At 43.3% G+C, this 22,678-nt stretch overlaps 1 protein-coding gene across 4 annotated transcripts in view; it reads left to right on the top strand.

Moving 5' to 3' along the window:
* The window catches only part of RIPK2 (receptor interacting serine/threonine kinase 2), a 419,608-nt gene that overhangs the window by 234,086 nt on the left and 162,844 nt on the right, over nucleotides 1-22,678 (top strand). For all 4 annotated transcript variants that reach the window (XM_078687067.1, XM_078687064.1, XM_078687066.1 and 1 more), the window contains exons 5-6: nucleotides 2,372-2,421; nucleotides 16,791-16,952. In XM_078687067.1, the coding sequence (XP_078543193.1) occupies nucleotides 2,372-2,421; nucleotides 16,791-16,952 (212 nt within the window). The remainder of the gene's footprint in view (nucleotides 1-2,371; nucleotides 2,422-16,790; nucleotides 16,953-22,678) is intronic.

The raw sequence follows: 22,678 nt of genomic DNA, 5'->3' as shown, positions 1-22,678 counted from the left end.
TTCACAATGAAATATGAAGAAAACTGTTTTTATAATGCTTAGCAATGCTGAAAACGTCGATAAACCAATCTAAAATGGCCGCCTTGCGTGCGTGATGACGTCAATGTCCCAGAAACCTCAGAGTGATCCAGAATGCATTGTGCGACAACAACGAGAACCTACGCAGCGTCAGTTTCATATGACGAATTGATTGCACAGGTCTCGCTCTGAGGAATCCAACGTTCGAGAAAAAAATTGACGGTTAGCTTTATTAAATATTTCCTTAAGTTTTTGTAGTATAAGTGCCGATAGGTCGATATGCTTCACAGCAAAACCATAACAACAAAGTCAATATGGTAAACAGAGTCAAAATGAAGCAGGGCACAGGAAATAATAATAAAAAATTTTATATATCTGGACGCGTTCAGCCGCTGGTTCGATCACAAGCACGGTACATTAATCAGCCGCCGGTGCAATCACTATACAATTTAAGAAGCAGCCGCGGGTGCAATCAGAAGCACAACACATAAAACAGCCGCTGGTGCTTTCTTGCACAACATTTTTTTTTTTTAAATACCTTGAAGCTAGGTGAACGCTGTCTTCTTCTTCTATGGTCTTAGAAGGATCCCATCTGTCGCCAAAATATTTATGAAGTAACACGAAATGGAAGCGTGTTATATTTCTTTTAGTATTATTCCAGGTTAGTAGAAGAACAGCTTATACAACCACCAGGCAACGGTATCTTCCAACACTGGCTCCCAACCGCTTATCCATAGAATTCCCAACAAGAATATAGAACATAGAATGCAAGCTCAAGATAAACAAGTGAAAAGGAAACCCAATGAATACAACTATCACCCAAATAAAACTACCCGACCTGGGTTATCAAAGCATTACGTAAGAGAAACGGGTCGAGGTAGTTCGAGTATTGAGGAAATATAATAAAGAATCCTCCACAGTTGAATTACTTGTCTAATTCATCAAAAAATATACATTTAATGAATGACACATTCATCAGAAGTTTACGATTGAAAACATAAATTAAACAATCATGTTTAACACTCCACATTTGTCATTAGTGTATGCATATATTAAATGCTTTTGTACTCAAAACATTTGGTTTTCATCATGTATTCTATTATACAGTGCTCTCAGTGAATTGAAGGGAAGGTTTGATAGAAGGAATGGGGGTGTTTGGATGAGTGGGGGAAAGGGTAAAGGTGTTGTGACAGGCACAATAGCAAATATTTACAATAAAACCTTTACGGTCTTAGAAAGATCCACAAATTCTCCTTGTTCTCATAACACATGTTTGTTTATGTTTTCAATCGTAAACTTCTGACGAATGTGTCATTCATTAAATATATATTTTTGATGAATCAGACAAGTAATTTAACTGTGGAGGATTCTTTATTATAATTCCTCAATACTCGAACTACCTCGACCCTTTTCTCTTATGTAATGCAACTAACAAACCGGGGCTGCTGTCAGGATTTCCGCCTACTCGCAACAAGCATTTGCAATGCAATAGATCTCACATTAGCGACACTTTGAGCTACTGGCATTGTAAATCACAAACCTTTTATGTGCTGGTTTTGAAAACATATAAATAAAAGGCATCGTCATTTATTATGCAAATAGCTTAAAATTTCGCACATGCGAGACCCATTGCGTTGCAAATGCTTGTTTAACCCGATTCCAGCAGTCAAAGTGCATGTCAGAAGCGCGTTGAGGCACAGCTTGCCTTGGGGGACATAATCAGCTACAGAGGGTGCTCTTCTGTAGACTCCAGTTGAGGGGTCAATGACCCGTAACCTGGGTGGTGTGAAGCTGGCATGAAGGAAGCCATGAGCCCTGGGAATGTCCACAGCCCTGAAGAAGGACCGAGGTGCAGCGATTCACAAACATAGCTAGAAGAGACTGAATAGAGAAACCTCCTCTTGAACATGGAAGATGGATCTTCTTCATGGAGAAGGTGTTATATAAGGAAACAATAGCAAATGCTTTCATTTTTGAAGGTTCCAGAGACACACATGCATGTACCATTTGAACTTGGAGGTTATGGTTGTCATGCTGCAGTTACTCAAATGTGCTTAGTTTTATGTGTTGCCATGCCAGGACAAAAGCCTTCATAAAGTTATTTGAGTAAAAGGTAGGTTCATAAACTGATGCAGCTAATGTACATCAGTGTAGCCTGTCGGCTGCCCGTTAGAATTACGATGGGTTTCTTCAAACTTTTGTATTTGAGAGGTCCTTATATTATATACCCGTAAGTTTCTAACACTGTTATATGCTCGAGCTGAATGTAAAGAACATTTTTGTATTTTTAATTGAATGAAATGATTTAGCTGCTTTAATTATTCTGTAACCCTGATTTTTGTCCCCAAAACAGCTATGCTATAATCATGTGGGAGGTGTTTTCTAGAAAACAGCCTTTTGAAGGTAAGTCATCTTCCTTGTTTTTGCATACATTCTAAAGCGAGCGAGCACTCTAATATACTATATGTACTACGCAGTGCATGCACCTTTATGATACATGCTCATGGGTTGGCATGTAGACCCTGCTAAAGAAGGAAATCCGCAATTATTTAGTTCTATGTTATGAGACAACTAAAGAGTGAAAATCTGATTGAAGATCAATACGACAGCAGAAATGCGGAGCAGGTGAAATATTTTACATGTTTGCTAAATAACTCAAACTGGTCTTGTATTATATGCCTTAAATTTGTTGAGAGAATAGTTTAGGCACATATTGATCCAGAATTAAATTTCAATCGGTGTACAGTGCACTCAGAGCCAGAACAGGGTACTAAACATGTGCTTGGATAACTCAACCGGAAAAAGGCCACTGTTGGTAGCAAAGGGTGTTCTTTCAGTAGACAGCAACTCTAAAGATAAGGTGGAGTCTTCAAGACAGCATAGAGATCTTACATTCGCACACTAAGCCTGTAAAGCAAGAACTGTGCATGATAAGAGCTAACTGTTGACACTGAGCTAAGAGCAATCGAAAGAAAGTAGTTTAACTCATCAGCACATGGAAGCCCATACAGATAATGAGGGCTGTAATAGGACACCAACCCATCTTTCCTTTCTGGTCTTACAACCTTTCAGAGAACAATGAACACTCCTGACTGCAGCGAGTGAGCATGACTCGTTTCCTCTCGCGGAATTATTTGAACTCTGATTACACTTTGGTCAAAACAAATATGGAAACCATTCACTCACAACAGGTAAAGGTATGATGCCACATGTGTTAAAAATAGAGGGTGGGTGCACCTGCTGAAACAGCACATATGAATCTTGACCTTTAACACATTTTCTTGCTTATGAAATGTATTTATTCATTTATTTTAAGGTTTTATAGAGCGCGAAACAGACCCGTGAGGGTATCAGAGCACTTTACAGGTTTGAGGGTGGCATACAAAGCGTTAGGAAGGGAGGGAACAGTTGGGTAGGATTGGGAATGCATTTACATTATACAAGAAAAGCACGCAGTTTAAGGTAAGACGGGGGATACATTATACATTATACAAGAAACGCACGCAGTTTAAGGACCAGGCTACAAGCAGGATAAAAAGATAACAATAGGAAGAAGGCCTGCAGTCTCAACTCTTGGGTGGGATGCCCAGGAGTGCAGTACTAGGTATCCTTTGAAGAGCAGTGGATGACGTCAAGGTGGAGGGTGGAAACAAGTCGCTATGGTGATCGCGATGTAGTCATCAGACAAGGTATTTGCCCATTAAGAAGGTTTTGGTTTCTTTTTTAAAGTGTGCCAAGGACGGACGTCTTCTAATGGCGGGTGGGAGGGAGTTCCAGATTCTAGGAGCGGCCCCAGAGAAGGCCCGATTGTAGGTTTTTTTCTTGCAGAAGCGGGCTGGTTGCAGCAATAGGTCTTTGGCAGATTGGGAGCTTCTGACTCCTCCTGATATCACAAGTTTATGGGCGAGAAAAGCAGGGTAATTGGAGTAGAGAGCTTTGTGAGTAATGCAGGCCAGTTTGAATTGGATTCTGGCTTCTAGGGGAAGCCAGTTCAGAGCTTTGAGGTGGGGAGAAATGTGGTCAAGTTTCTTTGAGCCAGTTAGTCTGGTGGCGGTGTTGAGGCAGGCTTTCAGTGGGGCCAGGGAGTTCTTGGGTAGCCCTGTGAGAGTGGAGCATCCATATTCTAGACTGGAAATTAGTAGAGCCTGGATTGCCGTTTTGAGGTCAGAAACCTCAAGGAAGGGTTTTAAGTTTCTTAAGTAGCTCAGGTGGATCCTGACCGTCTTGGCCATCGAGTTTATATGGCTGCGCGTGTTCAGGCTGCTGTCAAGGGTTATTCCAAGGGATTTTGCAGAGTCAACACTGGTGGGAGGGCAATTAAGTGCTGTGATTCTCTTGATTCATTCCTGAATGTCCAGGTTGGTTTTGCATGGGGAGATTAGGAGAAATTCATTTTCATTTGCGTTGAGTTTAAGCTGGTTGGCGGTGAGCCAATGGAATGTCAGCTTTAGTGCCTCATTCAGGAAGCGAATGTCCTCAGGGAAGCAGATTTTGATATAGATCTGTGTATCGTCTGCTTACATAAGGTAGGAGATATTGGCGGAACGTAATACCTCGGTGAGTGGTTCGAGGTAAAGATTGAAGAGGATAGGGGAGAGGGTTGATCCTTGGGGGACTCCAACCATGACCGTAGAGGGGGCGGAAAGATTGCCGTTGATGAGGACTCTCTGAGAGCGGTTTTTGAGGAAGGATCTAAACCATTCAAGAACGGTGCCACCTAACCCCATCCTGAGTTTGAGACGTTCAAGGAGGATTTCGTGGTTAACTGTATCAAAGGCAGAAGATAGGTCTAGGAGGATTAGGAGACAGGTTTTGCCTTGATCGAGGGCTTGGAGGGCATCATCCACGATGTGGAGGAGGGTGGTTTCTGTGCTGTATCCAGGTCTGAAACCGGATTGGAAGTAATCTAGCAGGTGAAAGTTATTAAGGTGTAGGCTCAACTGTTGTCCAGAACTTTGGCAAGTAGTGGGATGTTGAATATGGGTCTGTAATTCTCAGTGGAAGCAGGATCCAAGGTAGGTTTTTTTAATATAGGGGCAACTTGGCAAGCCTTGAGTGAGTCAGGAATAGAGCCCTGATGGAGGGAGGCATTGGTTATTGAGGTCCAGGAGGGAATGATAGCCTGCGAGGCGGCTGCTAGGCAGTTAGAGGGGAGAGGACCATTGAAGTGTTTTTTTCGGTTTTAAGGAGGCGAGAATTTTCGAGATAGAGTGTTCATCGTAGAATTTAAAGTTGGACCAGTGAGCTAGATTTTTGGGTCAGGTTTGGGAAGATAGCGCGTGGAGAGGAGGTGGATCTGGTAGATTTTGATTTTGGCGGTGAGTTGGGGATTTAAGTTTATTTCCTAGGGCAGAGATTTTGTCGCAGAAGAAGGAAGAAAATTCCTTGCTTGATATTAGGGGTTTGTGTGTTTCCTTGGAGGTTTTCGTTAGTTTGTTGGATTGGTGTTTGACCAAGTCGAATAACTTGCGAGGTCTGTTTTTGGCACTCAAGTTCGGTTTTGAAGAATTATTTTTTATAGTTGAGTATCTTCTTGTTATAAGCATTTCTGGCCTGGCGGAGAAGTTTTAGATGGGCTGCTTATGGGTGTTGTTACCAGTTTCGTTCAGTGTCGAAGAGATCTCCTCTCCTTGGTGAGGGATCCTCTTAACCAGGGATTCCTGTCCTTGATCTGGATTCTTTTTAATTTCAGTGGTGCCAGGTCCTCGAGAATCTCGGATGTAGTTGAGGAATAGTGATCCACTAGGTTGTTGACCGAGGTTCACTGTGGAGGGGGGGGGGTCGGTCACACAACGCGCTGCTAGTTTCCCGTGATCGAGGTTCTTGGTGTCGCTAACCAAACGTTTGGGAATCATGGGTTGCAGTGTCCATGCCTTGTGAGGGCTGGGCAGGAGGAAGTTGATGGCGTGGTGGTCTGACCAATCACACGGTTCAATAGAGATAATTTTGACAGCTGATTCCTTAGCCGTGATCCAGTCTAGGGTGGCGCCTTTCGAGTGAGTAGGGAGAGAACAGGCTTGGGTAAGAGCTAGGTCGGCCAAGAAGTCACTGATGGCATTGACCTGAGGGTCCTTGGTATCGTTCCAGTGTAAGATGAAGTCGCCAAGGAAAATGTCATTAGAGTTTGGAGAGACCTTGGCTGTGATGATTTCCATGAGGAGGTCCATGAAGGTGTCATTCTTGCCTGGGGGGTTGTAAAATATGTGAAGTTACACAGTTGAGAGGTGTTGTTGCAGACGGAGAGTGCAAGGTATTCGCAGGAGTCTGTAGGGACTACCGGTAGTTCCGTACCCAGGAGGTTAGAGCGGTAGATGCAGGCAATGCCACCCCCTTTTTACAGAGGAAGCGCTGCTTTAGAGACCTTTTGGAATCGCTCCAGGCATTATTGGGAACTCGTGCATGTTTTGCACTGTTCCCAATGAGCCCTCGTGCACGTTTGGCGATTGCCTTTCGGGAGCTAGCAGCAGTGCCATATGTTAGCAATTATCTGCTGGCTCCCGCAAGGTAAACGCCGTGCACCACAGTAAAGCCTTTGTCCACCCAGCCGCCGGCTTTTAGTGCCCCACGCATTTGTGTTAGGCATTCTCATTTACTCAGCTGCTGCTTTCTGAACCCAGAATATGCAACTCATCTTCATTGGCTTCCCTACGAAGATACATTTTTGAAAGCTGTGATATTACATATTTAGACAAATTTTTGACGAACAATTCTGCCAAGAAAACAGGAAAAAAGTGAACTATCGGTTTATGTCATTTTGAGGTGCTCCTAAGAGTTTTTTCTTTGTGTTAAATATAGCACCAGGGGCTAAGTCATGTTATGTCATTTTGAGGTGCTGTGAAAAAAAATGTTCTTAGTGTTAAACAATACCAAAGGGTAAGTGGTATGGTATATGGAAGTGTACTACAACAGCGCCAGACAAAATCTCAAAACATGCCCCAATAATACAAAACTTGTTTGGTAACATATCCAAAGCAAAAAAAAAATACCTTTACTAGGAAAAAAAAACCGTTTGTCACCAAAAATGCTATTTATCATTTTGAAGTGGAGTGTGCATAAAAACAAAAATATCCTGCTGTCTGGTTACAAGGATGCGCACATCACTGGGGCGCTGTATGAACAAATGCTGGCGGGCCCATTCCTGCCAGATTTCTTCATTGTTTGCGGTGTTGCGACTTCGGATGTACAAGTGTTGCACTCTCGTGCACTGCTTTCCCATTCCTCGTCAGAGCGGGGCGTGCGCCAAGCAGCCGGGGATTAACGCGGGAACCGAAGCTTCGAGTCCAGACTGCCAGCTTTGATAGTGCTTAGTAGGTGGAAAGAGTCAGATGTGATTTAGAAGCAAAACAGTGCGATTGGTGCAATCCCCCCCGATTACCTCGGCCAGGCACAGGGCAAGTGGAAGTGGTACATTAACTAGGGAAAAGGAGAGGAAGAAAAGGTCAAATCACATTTCTGTGAAACAGGGAAGTTAAAAAAATGTTTTTTTTTACGAAGAACAAGCCTCCCCTCCAGCACTGCCTCGGGCAGCGTTGGAATGAGTAAACCATCTTGACGTATGCAGGGACCCTAAAATACAAACAGTGTGGTCCCATGTGTGTTTGGCGCATAAGCAATCACTTGCATACAAAAGCGCTGATTTCATACAGGCCCACTTGGTGTAAACCATAACAACCACTAGTTTTTGGGAGGAGGGGGCTTAGGAGTGGAGTTCAAAAGTGCCTCCTGAATATTTCTTAGCGTGAGGCGCGTCCCCTTCAAGGCCACAGCCCCTCCTCACACTGTGAGGTTGTTCTTCAAGTTGGCAGGTATGTGGGAGATTACTGGCACTCCTCAGGAGCAAACAGGTATTCTGTATAGTGTGTACAAGCACTTTTATATTTTCATTTAAAACACTGCTTTGGGTGTAGTCTGTTGTATCAGTTTTATAGCGCTTTGTAGCCGTAGGTGTCACTGAAGCCTTTAATTACATCCAATTCCTGGGCTCCCAATGACCCCATTCTTTGTATTGCTGTATTTGTTTAGAACTTACTACCCATTGTTGGATGTATGGTTGGAAGGGTGTTGATAGGTCTGGTTGCAAAAGATTTTTTGATTACTTACCAAAAACATAGTGACCTTAAAGCCTGCCATTGCTTACCCATGTTTGTCTTTGTCACTCTCATTTGCTTGTTTCTTACTCAGTGGTTTGCTTTCCTCTTCTTGTATTGTGCCTCTCCTGGAGCATAACCTCTTTACCATCGTTTTGATTTTTGATTGATTGACTTGTATCCTTCGACTACTCATTTTTAGGGGCCTACTTTCCAAGGCAACATAAATAAATACACTCCACATAATACCACTCAGTGCCACATAATTACACTTCACATAATTACATTTTACTCGATGCAACATAAATACACTCGACAAAATATCACTCAGTGCCACATAATTACATGCCACATAATTACTCTACTCAATGCAACATACACTCAACATAAATGTCCAGTATTTGTAAAGCGCGAACAATTACCCGAAGGTGTCATGGCGCTGGGGTCTGTCGGGAAGATTAAGCGAGCTATTGCCCAGAGTCACATAGTCCTGGGCTGATCTGCCGCCGGCCCCGGGGTTCGAACCGTGATCACCCGGGTTCCGGAGTCAGTCGCCCTGGCGGCTGGCCACACCTCTTCCACAGTACCACTCAGTACCAAATAATAATAATGTCACATAAATACACTATGCAATGCAACATAAATACACTCCACATAATACCACTGTGCCACATATTTACACTATACTCAATGCAACATAAATACACTCCACAAAATGCCACTCAGTGCGACAGTTACATGCCACATAATTACACTCTACTCAATGTCGGTTTGTGTGGGGAGTGTATCCTGCATGATCCATAGATATTAAAAACATTATTAGGACCATTTGGAAGTAAACACATTTCCGCTATTGTTATGGTTAAGACAGTGGAAATAAGTATGAAAACCCCTTAGATGAGAGAGTGTGCATTGCTGCACACCTGTTAGTTCAATTTCGAACTTTTCTTGCAAAGCTCCACTGGAGGCATAGCTTGCATTACAGGTAACATTGCCACCATTGTGTGGCTGAACACATGAAGATGGGCCACCTCTCCAGCTCCACTTACACTGCTGTCTGGCAGTGTAAATGGGCTCTAGGCTCTGTTAGAACAATACATTTAGCAAAGCTCTTTACATTTAACCTGGAGGTAAAACATGCGACTGTAACATACTCTGCCAGCTTCGGACTTGAAATGTCTTCTTAGTAGTTTCTTTTAGGTAATCACAAGAAATACAAATATTGTTTTGGTGTACACGTTTCTCAGAACCCAACGAACCTCTAAGAGTAATTTTCTATCCTCCAAGAAACGGGTGTCTCTGGTTTCTTCATTATACCTCGCTGTAGTAAAGGCAAATAAGAAATTGACATGCAGGATATGAGTTTAGCTTCAGTTTCACTTGGGAGTTTTGCCATCTCCTTCAGTAACCTTCAATGCAATTGTGCCACAGTTTGCTCAGTTGATTACTCTGATATATTTGGTGTGCCCCTACTGAAAACCATGAGTCCATTTGAGCCAAGGAAACACATCTGTCCGATTGATTGCCTTTCCCCAGAAACAATCCTTGAGTAGAGCTGTCTAAACAACTTTAAATGTACTCCGTGAGTCTTTCTGACTGGAGCCCTCTTGTAGGATGGGTTCTCGAAGCCTGTATCACGAGTCATACTAAATCCCACCTCTTTCCACAAGTCATGCTAATTAAAACAAGACAAGGCTAATGAAACTGGTATGGTATCACATACATGAATGCACTGTCATAGGCTCATCTTGAGGGTCAGCGCTGAAGATGGCAGTAAAGTAGAAATAAGCAGGGTAGTAACATTGTTAGTCCCTATGCAGAGAAATAAGTTGAGGAGGCAGATGGAATAAGGATGGAGGTCGTCCCGAGGCACATGAGGCCGATCCTGCTGGGCTTGCAATCACTGCTATTCTGACAGTTCTGATATGAAAGCCAATTGTGTTCACAATTGTACTCCTCTGAGTCTCTGACAGAGGCAGTTCGATCACCTACACTCAATTGTACAGCAATTTTATATGAGGACCAAGAGTGCATGCATTGCTTGTTAGGTTTCTTATTTGTATATCACATCCTACATTCCTTCTAGCTTACTGGATTGCCACAGACACCAGGGCTGAGCACAGTAACTGCAATTATTGAAAATGAGGAGGGTGAAAATGCACTATGGGCTCTATCACCTTATGTATTTCATATCTTCCAGACTGTAGTCCTTTTCATCCACTCAACAATCGTATATGGTTTTACAGCTATGCGACTAACTGCCTATTTTGAGCTCCACACTACTTTGGAGCTAGATTTAGAATATCTTTGCTTGTGTCTAGACATCTTCTCCGAAGCTTGCATGTACATTTTGTACTTCTAGTGCCTCCGGTTGAGAAGCCTATCCTGGCAGCACACTGGGAATCTCTGTCTCCTACAGGGTGCTTTTGAATTGGCTTCACCAATGACATTCTACATTTAGATTTGTTGGTCCCTGGAAATTTGAAGCTTTCATATCAATGAAATATAATCAGCCCCAGCAGACTGAGTGACTGTGTATCTATTTCAAGGCTTGGTTTTCAGCAAAGCTATACTCGACCTTAAAGATTGTGACCATACAATACTTCATCTAAATGGCCTCCCATTGGGCAGACGATTGACTTTGCAGTTCTTTAGACTATGGACAAAGTTTTCTGTCGAAAAGCCAACAGTATCTCTCAGAAATATCTTTAACATATGTTGGTGAATAGCCTTGCCCTCACTAATCAGTACTACACAAAGGTCGCTCTTTACACAGTTTTTTCACCAATATTTTCACTGCAAGTTTTTCAGGGATATAATCAATTATGTCATAGAAGATGTCATGACTGATGTAATATGTGGGGTAATTAGCAGTGCATGGCTAGGGCTCGTTAGTTACCTTAGGGCACAAATTATAGTTACTTGAGATAACTATAAGTGCTGAATTTGTATGTAAGCGACTTAGCATTTGGCGAGAGCTGGAGTTAAAAAATGTCAAGATTCATGTCACTGAGCCTGATCGCTCTACCTCTCGAACCCTTCCACAGCAGCCTGCGTGAAATCTCTCTGTAGTTAGGCTGGAGCTTCCTTTAATTCAATTGCAAAAAGATGGAGATTCTCTTTTGTTCTAAAGGTGCCCTCTCCAATTCATTCCTTCACTGGTTTTTGGTCGCTGCCCCCCAATCCTGCCTCAACTGCCTTTCAAAAACGTGAAGCACACATGGATGCAAACCTCTTGTTCACTAAAGGTGTGAAAAAACTGTCATCCATGTGATTATTTTGCAAAATCTTGCCCATTCCTCCATCTCATTGCCTTCCTCTGATGGTCCAAGTCTTCATTTTGAGACCAAGTATTTTTGCAACTCTTTGCTCCTTGACTCAAGAGTTTATCTTATTAAATGGTGTGAAGACCGGGTTCCTGGGGTACCAAGGCTGTCGGAGGTTAATGGGTTCCAGTTGCATCAATTGAAGCTGTTCACCGCGGCTGTCCTAGGGCCACAATACTACTGGACCCCAAACTGACCACGTACAGCACTTGACTCTATCTGGGTAGCGAGACCGAGTAGTACAAGGCATACTCAAGGAGGTGAGGTGGGGTAGACATTCAGTATACAGTTAACTGCATAAGATCAATATCCAATCAGTGCTTTGCTTTATAAAAGAAAAGTACATTAATAAACACACAAGAATATACTGCACATAACACCAATGTACACCGTGAAAACCAGAAGTCTCTACCACCATCTGGGACAGATTTCTGACCCTAAACAGTAGTATTGCACCTTGACATTAAGCACTATAAAAACACAGTTAACATTGCATTAAACAGATCGTGTTGCACAAGGTTATTCTTCAGAGATATAAAATGATACCAATACTTGTAGTACAGTGTTAGGGTTTCAGCAGTTGATATGAATTCAAATGTTTCTGACACACCAACCAAAGCAACAGAAGTGCCTATCCTTCTTTGGCGAGGACACTGCCCTGGTTTTTCCAGAGGTCTGGATAGAGGTGCCTGGTTCTTAGCACAGTTTCTGGACTCTCACTAGTATTGTCACCACTGGGCTAGCTGTGGTAGGGTACTGGCTGGCCAGAGTAGTAGCCCATCCTGATACCCACATATATCACAAAGAAGTGGGGGCCTGTACCACAGAGCCCACTAGTCACAGTCTGTTTTCTAATAGCACGGCACCCATGGGGACTATGCTACTTTGCTCTAGTGCAGGAAAAGCAAGGACATAGCTGGAGACTATGCAAGTCCAGGTGCAGGGACCAAGGTTGTCAAATGGTAGTTCTTCAACAGGGCACTCTTTCTCCAGCTACAGATGGTAACTGGAAGCACCCACAGGCTCCCATAGCACAGGGGAGGGGCTTTGGACAAAGCAGTTACTCCTACAGTGGCAACATGGAGCTTCCGCCTTCTCCCCCGATGTGAATGTGCAGAAAGTTTCCTTATCCTGAGCAGCTGAATGAAGTCTCCTTGTGTGTGAAAGATAGCAGCTCCCGCAAGCCTCAGTCTCTGCTCCAGTAGCAGCCGAGCTCCTTTCACCAGTAATCCATCACAGAGACACCTTCCCAATTTTACATACTATGCCCGGGCCAGGAGAATGGCAATCCAATCCTGAGTTTCCATTCCTGGATCTCGGCTTCCTCAGCGACCCATTGTGGGTGTCTTTACAGAAAAGTGAACAACATTGAACAACCACTGGCTGATGAGGTCAGACTTTTTTAATTCCCTGAGTGACCGGCTAATCCACTCGGAGGCTCTGCTACTTTTACATCCTGGCTGCACCTCCAATTCTGGGGTTTATTTCCTGCAAGTTCGTAGAGTGATCGGTCCATGTGAGGAGGACTCTCCCAGTCTCTTGGTACCTATCTGTCCTGTCCCCAGAGAGGAATTTCAATTACATCCAGGCTAGGAGGCCCTGACCATCACCCATCAGCAGGGGTAGTCTTAACTAAATCCAGATAAGAGCTTGTGCCTACTCCAACCCATCAAGCTTCTACAAAGAATAGGGAGTGGCACGGTGGAGCTTGAATGTCAAGCAGAACAGATACTAGCCATGTTCACATTAAACACAATGGCACCCTTTCCTCGCCCAGTGAACCCATCCGCTCTCAATACACAAATCTCACATATCATAGACAAAAAAAAGAAGAACCTGGGACAGGAAGACGCACAGAGTTAACTAGGAGGGAGCTGGTAGGCAGCCCTACTAAAGCGCACAGGAATGAGTATAGATTATTGCTGCCACCACTGTATATTCACCTCAGCCTGATAAGAGAGGTCAGTAGCCACTCTTTGTAAAAGAGGGATACACTATACATGCCCCATCGAATTCAGAGCCAAGCTCTAGAGTCCCAGTCCATGAAAATATGGCGACTCCCAGGGGACGTGTATAATTGTGATGTTCACTGAGGTAGTGAACAAGAAAACGTACTGTACTTCCAAGTGACTTGTCAGGAGATCAACATAGGTCAATGTAGCATGCTCTCTAGAACCATGCAGGAGGCTTCCTGTCCCAAAAAGCAGCCGTACCACATTCAAACAGCTGCTGCCAAATTAGTATAATTTCAAACGTTACCTTTCATCTTCTGTCACCCTCAATGCTCTGCACTAGCTTCTGGTTTAAATCCCTGTTTATGTTCCACAATGCTATGCACCAGGGAGTGCTGCACTTTCTTCATACAAAATTTTCATAATATACGCTCAACTGCCGGCTGCGTTCCTCCAGCACCAATCTTTTCACTGTGCCTGAATTTAGAAAGGTGCGGCTGTGTGTTTGTGGCTTTTCAGTCCAAGGAGAAGTGTTATGGATTTCTTTTTCATCGGACTGCTCTTCATTGATATTTTGCTTATGTTTAAGAAAGCACTTAAAACATGGCTATATACATTCTGAATGGCCCTTCTCAATTTGTACCCCTTAGACAGGTAATTTGGTTCTGGGCGGTCTTCAGCCCCAGTACACCTTCCAAGATAGCAATGCTCTTACCAAATGTATATAATAATAATAACTCGGTTGTATTTCTCCAATTTAAGCAGTTAAGGAATCTTTAAAGTGCTTTATTTTTCGTACAAGTGCCAGTATTCTGTAGCCTGAGGGAAGAATATGCAGAGAGGATTGGTGAGACCATAGTCATCCTAAGTACCTTATCTTGCACCAATGACATGAAATCAAGCTTAGTTGGCTATTTATAGCGGACCCAGTCGCAGGCAGTTATAGTTCATACCCACACTTGTGAACCGTCAAACTTGAATAGCAAAGAGAAAACATGGGTAACCCTGGGTTAGATGGTTGCCAAGCGTAACATTGTTAGAATGTGGGGGGCGCAGGAGGCTCGAATCATAAATGCATGGAAGAAAGATATGGACTGGTGTATATTTCGGGGAAAAACGATGTTATCTCCAGGGGCTGTCCGAGAAAATAGACACAAATTTGGGGTAAATGTAATGCATACAGCGGGAATATCTGTGATCCCCCTCTTCTCCCCCCCCCCTCCTCCCTTGACCAACCTGAATCTATCGAAAACTGTAATGGTTAACCTACTTGCTGCAGGTAATATAAATGATAACGCATATTTTTCAAGAATTAATAATTGTATAATCTTTCTACCCAATACTGATATATGTAATACTGTCAAACTGTCATCAATAAAAAGATTTTTTTTTTTTTTAAATACACACTTGTGGTAGAGAATGTTTCTTAGGCTTAGGTGAATTGAAATTATGCCAGCAACATTTGTGAACTTTCTATACATTTTTCATTCTGCAATTTTATGGAACTTTGCCGCACAAAACTGGTTAGGAAATGTTCCACCCAGAGAAATGTTCTGCTTGAGTCAGTTATTTGATGGAATTTCAATACCTTTTTAACCATAATGCACCCTCACAAAAAATCAAGCGAGATACCGCTCTATTTTCTCTCTATAAGCCTATTTTAAATACATTTTCAAGGAATTTCCTGAGAGTTTGCAAAATTGAATCTTATTTTGCACACCCATATTTTCATCAGAATGCTCCGAAAACCATCCCAAGTGCCCCACATCCAATGTTGAAGTAATGCTTTTTAGATCAAGCCTCACCATTACAACAAGAATGTAAAGTGTCACTCAAATCAGTTGGGCAGAAAAGCTGATATCTGTCCCCATGCTTTTACAGTGGTTGGTTCTGTTGTGATATGTCTTGCAACAGCAAATGAGCAATCCATGGGTCAATCTATTTCACCACTGCACCAGGATACTCTTGCGGGTGATAGTGCGCTTTACAAATAAAAATAACATTGTCACCTCCCATGCATAGAAGTGAATGTCCGAGTGACTTACATTGTGACATAGCTGGGATCAGCCACCACCGTGCTCGTGGGTTTTTAAAGCCCGATGGGGAGTTGAGGTACGTCTGCATCAAAGGACTCCATGCTCTGTTGATAAGGCGTCGGTGTGTTGGTGAGCGCCTGACTTCGGTTTAGGCACCAAGCGCACCTAAAAGATGATGTGCTGCCACCCGACAAGGTCGGGGTGTTTTGAATGCTGGTAAGACAAGTAGATATGTGGTGTTCTGGGCAGTACAGCTTGGTAGTTCCGTGGTGACTGAAATTCTGCTGGCACCGATTTAACCTAAATGTCATACCTGACAGGTTGTTTTTGGTGTTTGGGAATTATTTCTCGAACCTAAGGAGGAGTCTGAAGGAGTAGTTACTGGTAGGGGAGGGCAATACATTAATCTCCACTGGCATCGTTGGTGGAGTTTTGGCCACTCTGCGTTACAAGTTCTGGCTAAATTCCGCTAATTACTGCATAGCTGAGTTTTTTTCTCTCACGCCGATCGCCAACGGTTAGTTAGTGAGCGAGAATTGGCGTCCCCTAGGGCAGTTTTCGTGCACTAGGTGGGCACCCGCCTAGATTTTCCTAGCGTGGGCAGTCATGACAGTTCGCAGTGAGAAAGCTGTCACTCGAATAGAAAATGTACCTGGGAGGCAGCACCCTCTGGCACGCCGAATGATGCCATTTGTGCTGATTTTTCCACACGTAACAAGCTCCCTGCGCTAAAAATCAGCACGAGCAGTGCAATGTGACGTTTTCCGCCCATTCGCGAACCTCAGCAGAATCTCACTGAGTTTTCATGAAACTCAGTGGATTTCCACGGAGTGAAATTCCATGAATTTCGCCCACCCCTAGTAACAGACAAGTGTAACAGAAATAACGAAAATATGCATTTGTTTCCTTTTCTATATTAAAACCAGCAAATACCAATAATGCCTCCCCAGTACAAAACAAATCACATTCAAAGCCCTACTGATTAAATCCCAGGCTTTCCATTTAAATTCTCCTAATTATCTATGCAATTGGCGTAGGAAATACTTCTCGGCCCACACTTTAAGATCAGACCATGCTTTACTTTTAAAATGTCCACTGTTTCGTCTAAAATCCAAAGGCAAACGCTCTTTTGCAGTTTTAGCTTCTAAGTCTTGGAATGAGCTACCTGTGGCAGTGCAGCGTCTGGAAAATGAAAAGTTGCTCAGGTCGCAACTAAAACCTGGCTTTTCGACAATGTCCAATTTCCATTCTTTTTGGTTCCATTTTTGTGCTTTAGTGTTAGGGCGACTGTTTGCAGCTGTGTGCGATATAAATAGTTTTTGATTTAATTTTGATTTTAAATACTTATCTGTTCTATGTATGTGTTAACAGATGCAACAACTCCCATGCAGATCATGTTTAGTGTCTGTAAAGGAACAAGGCCTGACACCAGTGAAGAGTCACTACCAGGAGACATTCCTCATCGCGACACAATAATCTCATTAATGACCAGCGGGTGGGCGCAAAACCCAGATGAAAGGCCATCATTTTTAAGTAAGTGTTATGTCACTCAAAAGTTGAGGTTTTGTTTGAAAAATAAATATGAGCTTTGTTCTAAAGTGAGCACACCTGTTGGACCTATTGGCAGGGTACACCCGCTATGTATAAATATTGCAGTGGTAACCTGATTTGTGTTGATGTTATTTTTGCTACGCATTTCACAGTGTGTTTCTTTAGATAATCGCTCCACACCATACAGCAGCATTTGCATTGGGTGGGTTATGAATTTAATTCAGAGGCTTAATTTGCTTTTTGATGGTAATGGAAAATCCTGTTTTACAGGAATCCGTAAGCATAAAGTAATAAACATTCATTGATTCAAGCATTTGGCCACTTGACAGTTTATCTGCCTAAACGACTCAGTGCAGCGGTTCATTTATACTGAAGATGTAATGATGCTGTGAGCCTTGAATCTTCAACTGAACCCAGGACTACCAGATTGTCAAAAGGCTAGTTTAATGGCCTCCTGTTCAGAGCCAGAGGGACAAAAAAGGATTGCACCATTTTGATTGACACACAATTCTCACCTGATAGATTGATTAGCCTCCTACATATCCAAGAAAAAGGCTTTCAATAAAGTTATTGTCACATCTGGATGAATAGATACATGAAAATAAACTCATCACTCTTGAGCAGGGTCACCTGGACCCAGCCGGAGCAAGCCCTGAACCTCTACATGGTGTCCATCCGGTCCTGGACCCTTGGATGTAGTGCTAAAGATGCCCAGATGGCCAAATCCCAAAACTGAGAACTTAGAACAGTTTTGGCCAAAAACTGCCCTGAGAACTAGGATGAGACCGGGATCAACCTGCTCGCCTATCCGCTCAAGGTGCTTCGCTGACTTTGCAGCTTCTTCCACAATGTTCTCCTCTAAAGCAGCAAATCCTGTTCAGCAGTCCTTCGCCAAAAGTGTATCCGGCTGCTTGGAAATGTCTTCAGCTACAGCCCTCTGCCTCTTCACGCTGGAGATTTTTGACTTCCAAAAAAAGAGCAAGAACATCACTTAGGTAAGGGACCCCCAGTTCCTCGTGGACCGCTAAATTAAAGGTTCCACACGGAACACATAGTAAACGTTATAAAAAATCATTCTCCTCTACCTGTAGGGAATCTTGCGCAGTATTTCCTCAAATTTCACTACCGTAGGTAGCTATGGTCAAGCTTTTGGCTTGATAAACTTGCAACATAGCTCCTGTTGGTTTCTTCCCTATTTTAGAGGCAAAATTAAAAATTGCTGTGTTTACCCAAGCCAGATCCCCTTTTTTCCTCAATATTAGGGGACCCCATTTAAGTGGGTTGTCAAAAAGAACCCCTAAGTAGAAAAATACATTTGTGCAGGGATCTTAGCGAGGCCAACATCAAACTGGAACCTCTATTTCGAATGTTGCCCCACTTTCATGACGTAGGACATGGAATTATTAATTGCCAGGTCCCGGTCAGTCATGAATCTGGGAAATGTAGTTAAAAGGGATTGCAAACCCAATTCATTCCTAGATATGAGGACGGCGTCTTCCGCATATAGCAGGACGGGGATGCCACTCCGCCTACACAAGGGTAATCCGCTCTAGTTGCTCTTAATGCACTATCTAGTTCATTTATATAAAAATTAAGTAAAAAAGGAGCCAGAATGCATCCTTGCCGAACTCCCCTCTTAATCTCAAAGTCCCTAGTAAGCTGCAAATCCTGTGAAAACCTAACATTAGCTTTAGTCAATATATGCAGGCCCTCGAGAAAATTAACAATACTGTTCTCCACCCCCCATTGCCCTTATGGACTGCCACATTTTGGCCCTATTGACACAGTAAAATGCAGATGACAAGGCCATGAAGGTGTGCTGGATAGTTCCGGGGCGAGCAACAGTATATTTTCTCAGTTTCGGAGATAAATTAAGACACTGAGCAACGGTAGAACATCCCGGCCGGAATCCATACGGGACATCTGACATAATCTCATGCTCTTCTGCCCAAGTTGATAGTCTCTGTAAAATAAAACGTCCTGCCACTTTAACCACTGAATCAATGAGTGAGATCAGTCTGTAACAGTGGGTACTATTTCTATTGCCCTTCTTGAAAACAGGGACTATAGTGGAAGAGGCCCTAGACTGGAGACAGCCATTCTTTGTCGCTGCATTAAATACTGCTTCCAGTATCAGGGCCCAGAACGGGGGGCCGGCTTAAATTAGTCTGGAGGGACCCCATCTGGGCCTGGCACTTTATTAATAGATAGCCCTGTACTACCAGCCATCACCTCACCCCTTTCAAAAGTTATTACAAGGTCCTTTATATCCCGGCTTTCTTGGCAATTAAGCTTAAGAGGGCAGTCAAACATAGATTTAAAGTGAAGCACCCACTCCTCCTCTGTGATGTGTGAATTTAAGCACCCCCTTCCTGATCAAAAAGGGGCCAATTCACAACACTCCAGAACCTCAAACTGTTCCTGAGAGTGCTTGAGTCAATCTGCTCATTCCAAGCCTCTTCCTTTAGGGGACCCTTCCGTTTGGCCAGAGCTGACTTATATTCCTTTCGACGGGCACATACCTCAGATTGAGTTCTTGGTTTGGCTGACAGAGCTTCCCTCAGCCTGTTTGCTGCTTTGGATCAATGGGGGTCAAACCATTTGGGGCAATGTGAGGCATTTCTACTTGCTGGAGCACTTAGAATTTCACCCACTTTTTGCGCTATTGACTCATATGCACCAAGAATCTCATTAGGGGGGAACCCACAGTTGTAAATAATGTTAGCTCGAGGGCACACAATACTTTTACTTCGTTGTAGAATTTATCTGCGCTTGCCATCCATCGGTCTCAATGCACCCCTAGTTGAAACATCACCAATTTTTACTTTTAATGGGCCCGTCATATGAACTGTTTTTGGGTTATGACCACTAAATTCACTCTCCACAATGTTAAAACCATGAAAAGAAGATTGCAAAGAAGAAGACATTAAGATACAGTCAATAAATTACCCCCTACCGTTCCCTATAGTGACTCTCTCACTCTCTTTTTTCTTTCTCTGAATGACATTTAGTTTGTGGCTGTGCTGGTGTTTTTTCGGGGTGTATATGCTTTCACTGATGATGGTTATTTCTCTTTCAGTGGTGTTTTATCAGTTATTATGCAGATATGTGCATCTAATGAGAGAGCATTCTTGTAGCATTGTATGGAGCCTCGTATTGCAAAACTTTGCAAATTTGTAAATAATTTTTTTTACTGGAGCCACTGTCAGTAGTGCAGCACGTCAGAGCCTACATTTCCTTATAGCGCTCACCCTAATAATAAAGGTTTTGCATTAATGAACCATAAATACAAGTTTGAACAGCAATAACATAGATACAAATTCTCCCTTAACTGCCGACAATGCCCTTCCTTGATCTATAATGTGGCAATGTAAACTGGCAGCCAAAGGGTTTGTGAAGTAGGGGATTGGGCCTACGTGTCCCAAGGACAAAGTAAACCTGAAAACTTGTTGCCCTTGACCCCAAACAATATGTCCTGGGTCTCGGGCTATACAAATTCCACACTCCTGATAGAATGCTTCAAGTAAATAACAAAAAAGTTTGCAAGGTGTATATATTCATCTGTGTAATAAGAAGCATACTATAACATGTAGAAATAGGAGAAGCTCTCAGTTTGAATCCTAATGGGTAAAGAATTAGAGAGATGTATAAAATGTAGTAGTTTCAATTGAGTAATTAATAGGAAGTTGAATTACTGTAAAATCTTCTTTTACAGATATTGAGAATCGCTGTGATGTCCCCACAGACTATTGAATACATCAGTAGTAAAAGTGAGAAGATTTGCAGGGCTTGAAAGAAAACAAAAGTAGAAAGATCGATTGTTTCTTCTTTCAATCCCCATCCCCTTTCTCCCTGAGCCTAACCATTAGTCCGAGAAGATACTGGATGGCGGTTGGGTTTGGGAGTGAGCATTGGGGTATAGTCAACATTCTGCTTCCACACTGATCTTGTGACAGAGTGGGGTAGATGCGAGGCAGATGGTTTTGGATTGGAGTTGGGCAGATTGGAGTTTGGCAGACTGTTTTGGGTTGGAGTGGGGCAGAATGGAGTGGGGCATATTGTTTTAGATTGGAGTGGGGCATATTGTTTTGGATTGGAGTGGGGCATATTGTTTTGGATTGGAGTGGGGCATATGGTTTTGGATTGGAGTGGGGCATATGGTTTTGGATTGGAGTGGGGCATATGATTTTGGATTGGAGTGGGGCATATGGTTTTGGATTGGAGTGGGGCATATGGTTTTGGATTGGAGTGGGGCAGATGGTTTTGGATTGGAGTGGGGCAGATGGTTTTGGATTGGAGTGGGGCAGATGGTTTTGGATTGGAGTGGGGCAGATGGTTTTTGGATTGGAGTGGGGCAGATGGTTTTTGGATTGGAGTGGGGCAGATGGTTTTTGGATTGGAGTGGGGCAGCTGGTTTTTGGATTGGAGTGGGGCAGATGGTTTTGGATTGGAGTGGGGCAGCTGGTTTTGGATTGGAGTGGGGCAGCTGGTTTTGGATTGGAGTGGGGCAGCTGGTTTTGGATTGGAGTGGGGCAGCTGGTTTTGGATTGGAGTGGGGCAGCTGGTTTTGGATTGGAGTGGGGCAGCTGGTTTTGGATTGGAGTGGGGCAGCTGGTTTTGGATTGGAGAGGGGCAGCTGGTTTTGGATTGGAGTGGGGCAGCTGGTTTTGGATTGGAGTGGGGCAGCTGGTTTTGGATTGGAGTGGGGCAGCTGGTTTTGGATTGGAGTGGGGCAGCTGGTTTTGGATTGGAGTGGGGCAGCTGGTTTTGGATTGGAGTGGGGCAGCTGGTTTTGGATTGGAGTGGGGCAGCTGGTTTTGGATTGGAGTGGGGCAGCTGGTTTTGGATTGGGTTGGGGCAGCTGGTTTTGGATTGCAGTGGGGCACATGGTTTTGGATTGCAGTGGGCCAGATTGTTTTGTATTAGAGTGGGGTAGATTATTTTGCACTGGAGTGGGGCAGATTGTTTTGGACTGGAGTGGGACCGATTGGAGTGGGGTGATTTGAGAGGATTGTGAACTAAACAATGGAGCGGTGCACTTCCCAAGTAATGTGATGTCCAATAAGGAAGCCCAATCTGTATCTTCTTTGAAAGAGACTTTATTTAAATTTCATTGAACATGGTTAGTGAACATCAGCCAACGCGTTTCGTTCGATTTCCGAACTTCGTCAGGGCTTTTATAATATGTATAACCGAATTATATTAGTTCCTGGATAGCAGATCCAAGATCGTCTTATGAGAATGAGTAGTCAGAGTATCAGAGTATCAAGGCAGCCTCCATGTTAAGGGCTTCAGGTTATTCGTCTGCCGCTGCAATTCGGGCGTAACGGCAAAGCTCGGAGTGGGGGGATTCAAGTGAATTGGATTGGGTTGAATGGTTTGGGGTGGGGTGGATTGGATTGATCTACAGTGGATTGGATTGAGTGGGGTGGATTGGTGAGGGGTGAGGAGGGGTGGATTGGCATGGATTGGAGTGGTGTGGATACGAGTTGGGTGGATTGGAGTGTACTGCACCATTATGTGTTAAAGCATCATTACAGAAATTACACCTAAGAAAGAAACAATGTCGCTTTGTTATAACCTAATTCTCATCTTTTGAGAATAGCGGCCACGATCAAAAACAGGAAACATGATTGCTCAGTGAGAAAAGAAGACTTGACAAAATAAAAGAAAGTTAACTATAGAAACTAAATCCTTGCAGTTTTTTT

The sequence above is a fragment of the Lissotriton helveticus genome, chromosome 4_1 (genome assembly GCF_964261635.1).
Source record: "Lissotriton helveticus chromosome 4_1, aLisHel1.1, whole genome shotgun sequence".
Classification (NCBI taxonomy): Eukaryota; Metazoa; Chordata; class Amphibia; order Caudata; family Salamandridae; genus Lissotriton; species Lissotriton helveticus.
The sequence above is the reverse complement of the archived record's forward strand: the minus strand, read 5'-3'. Positions and strand labels throughout refer to the sequence as shown.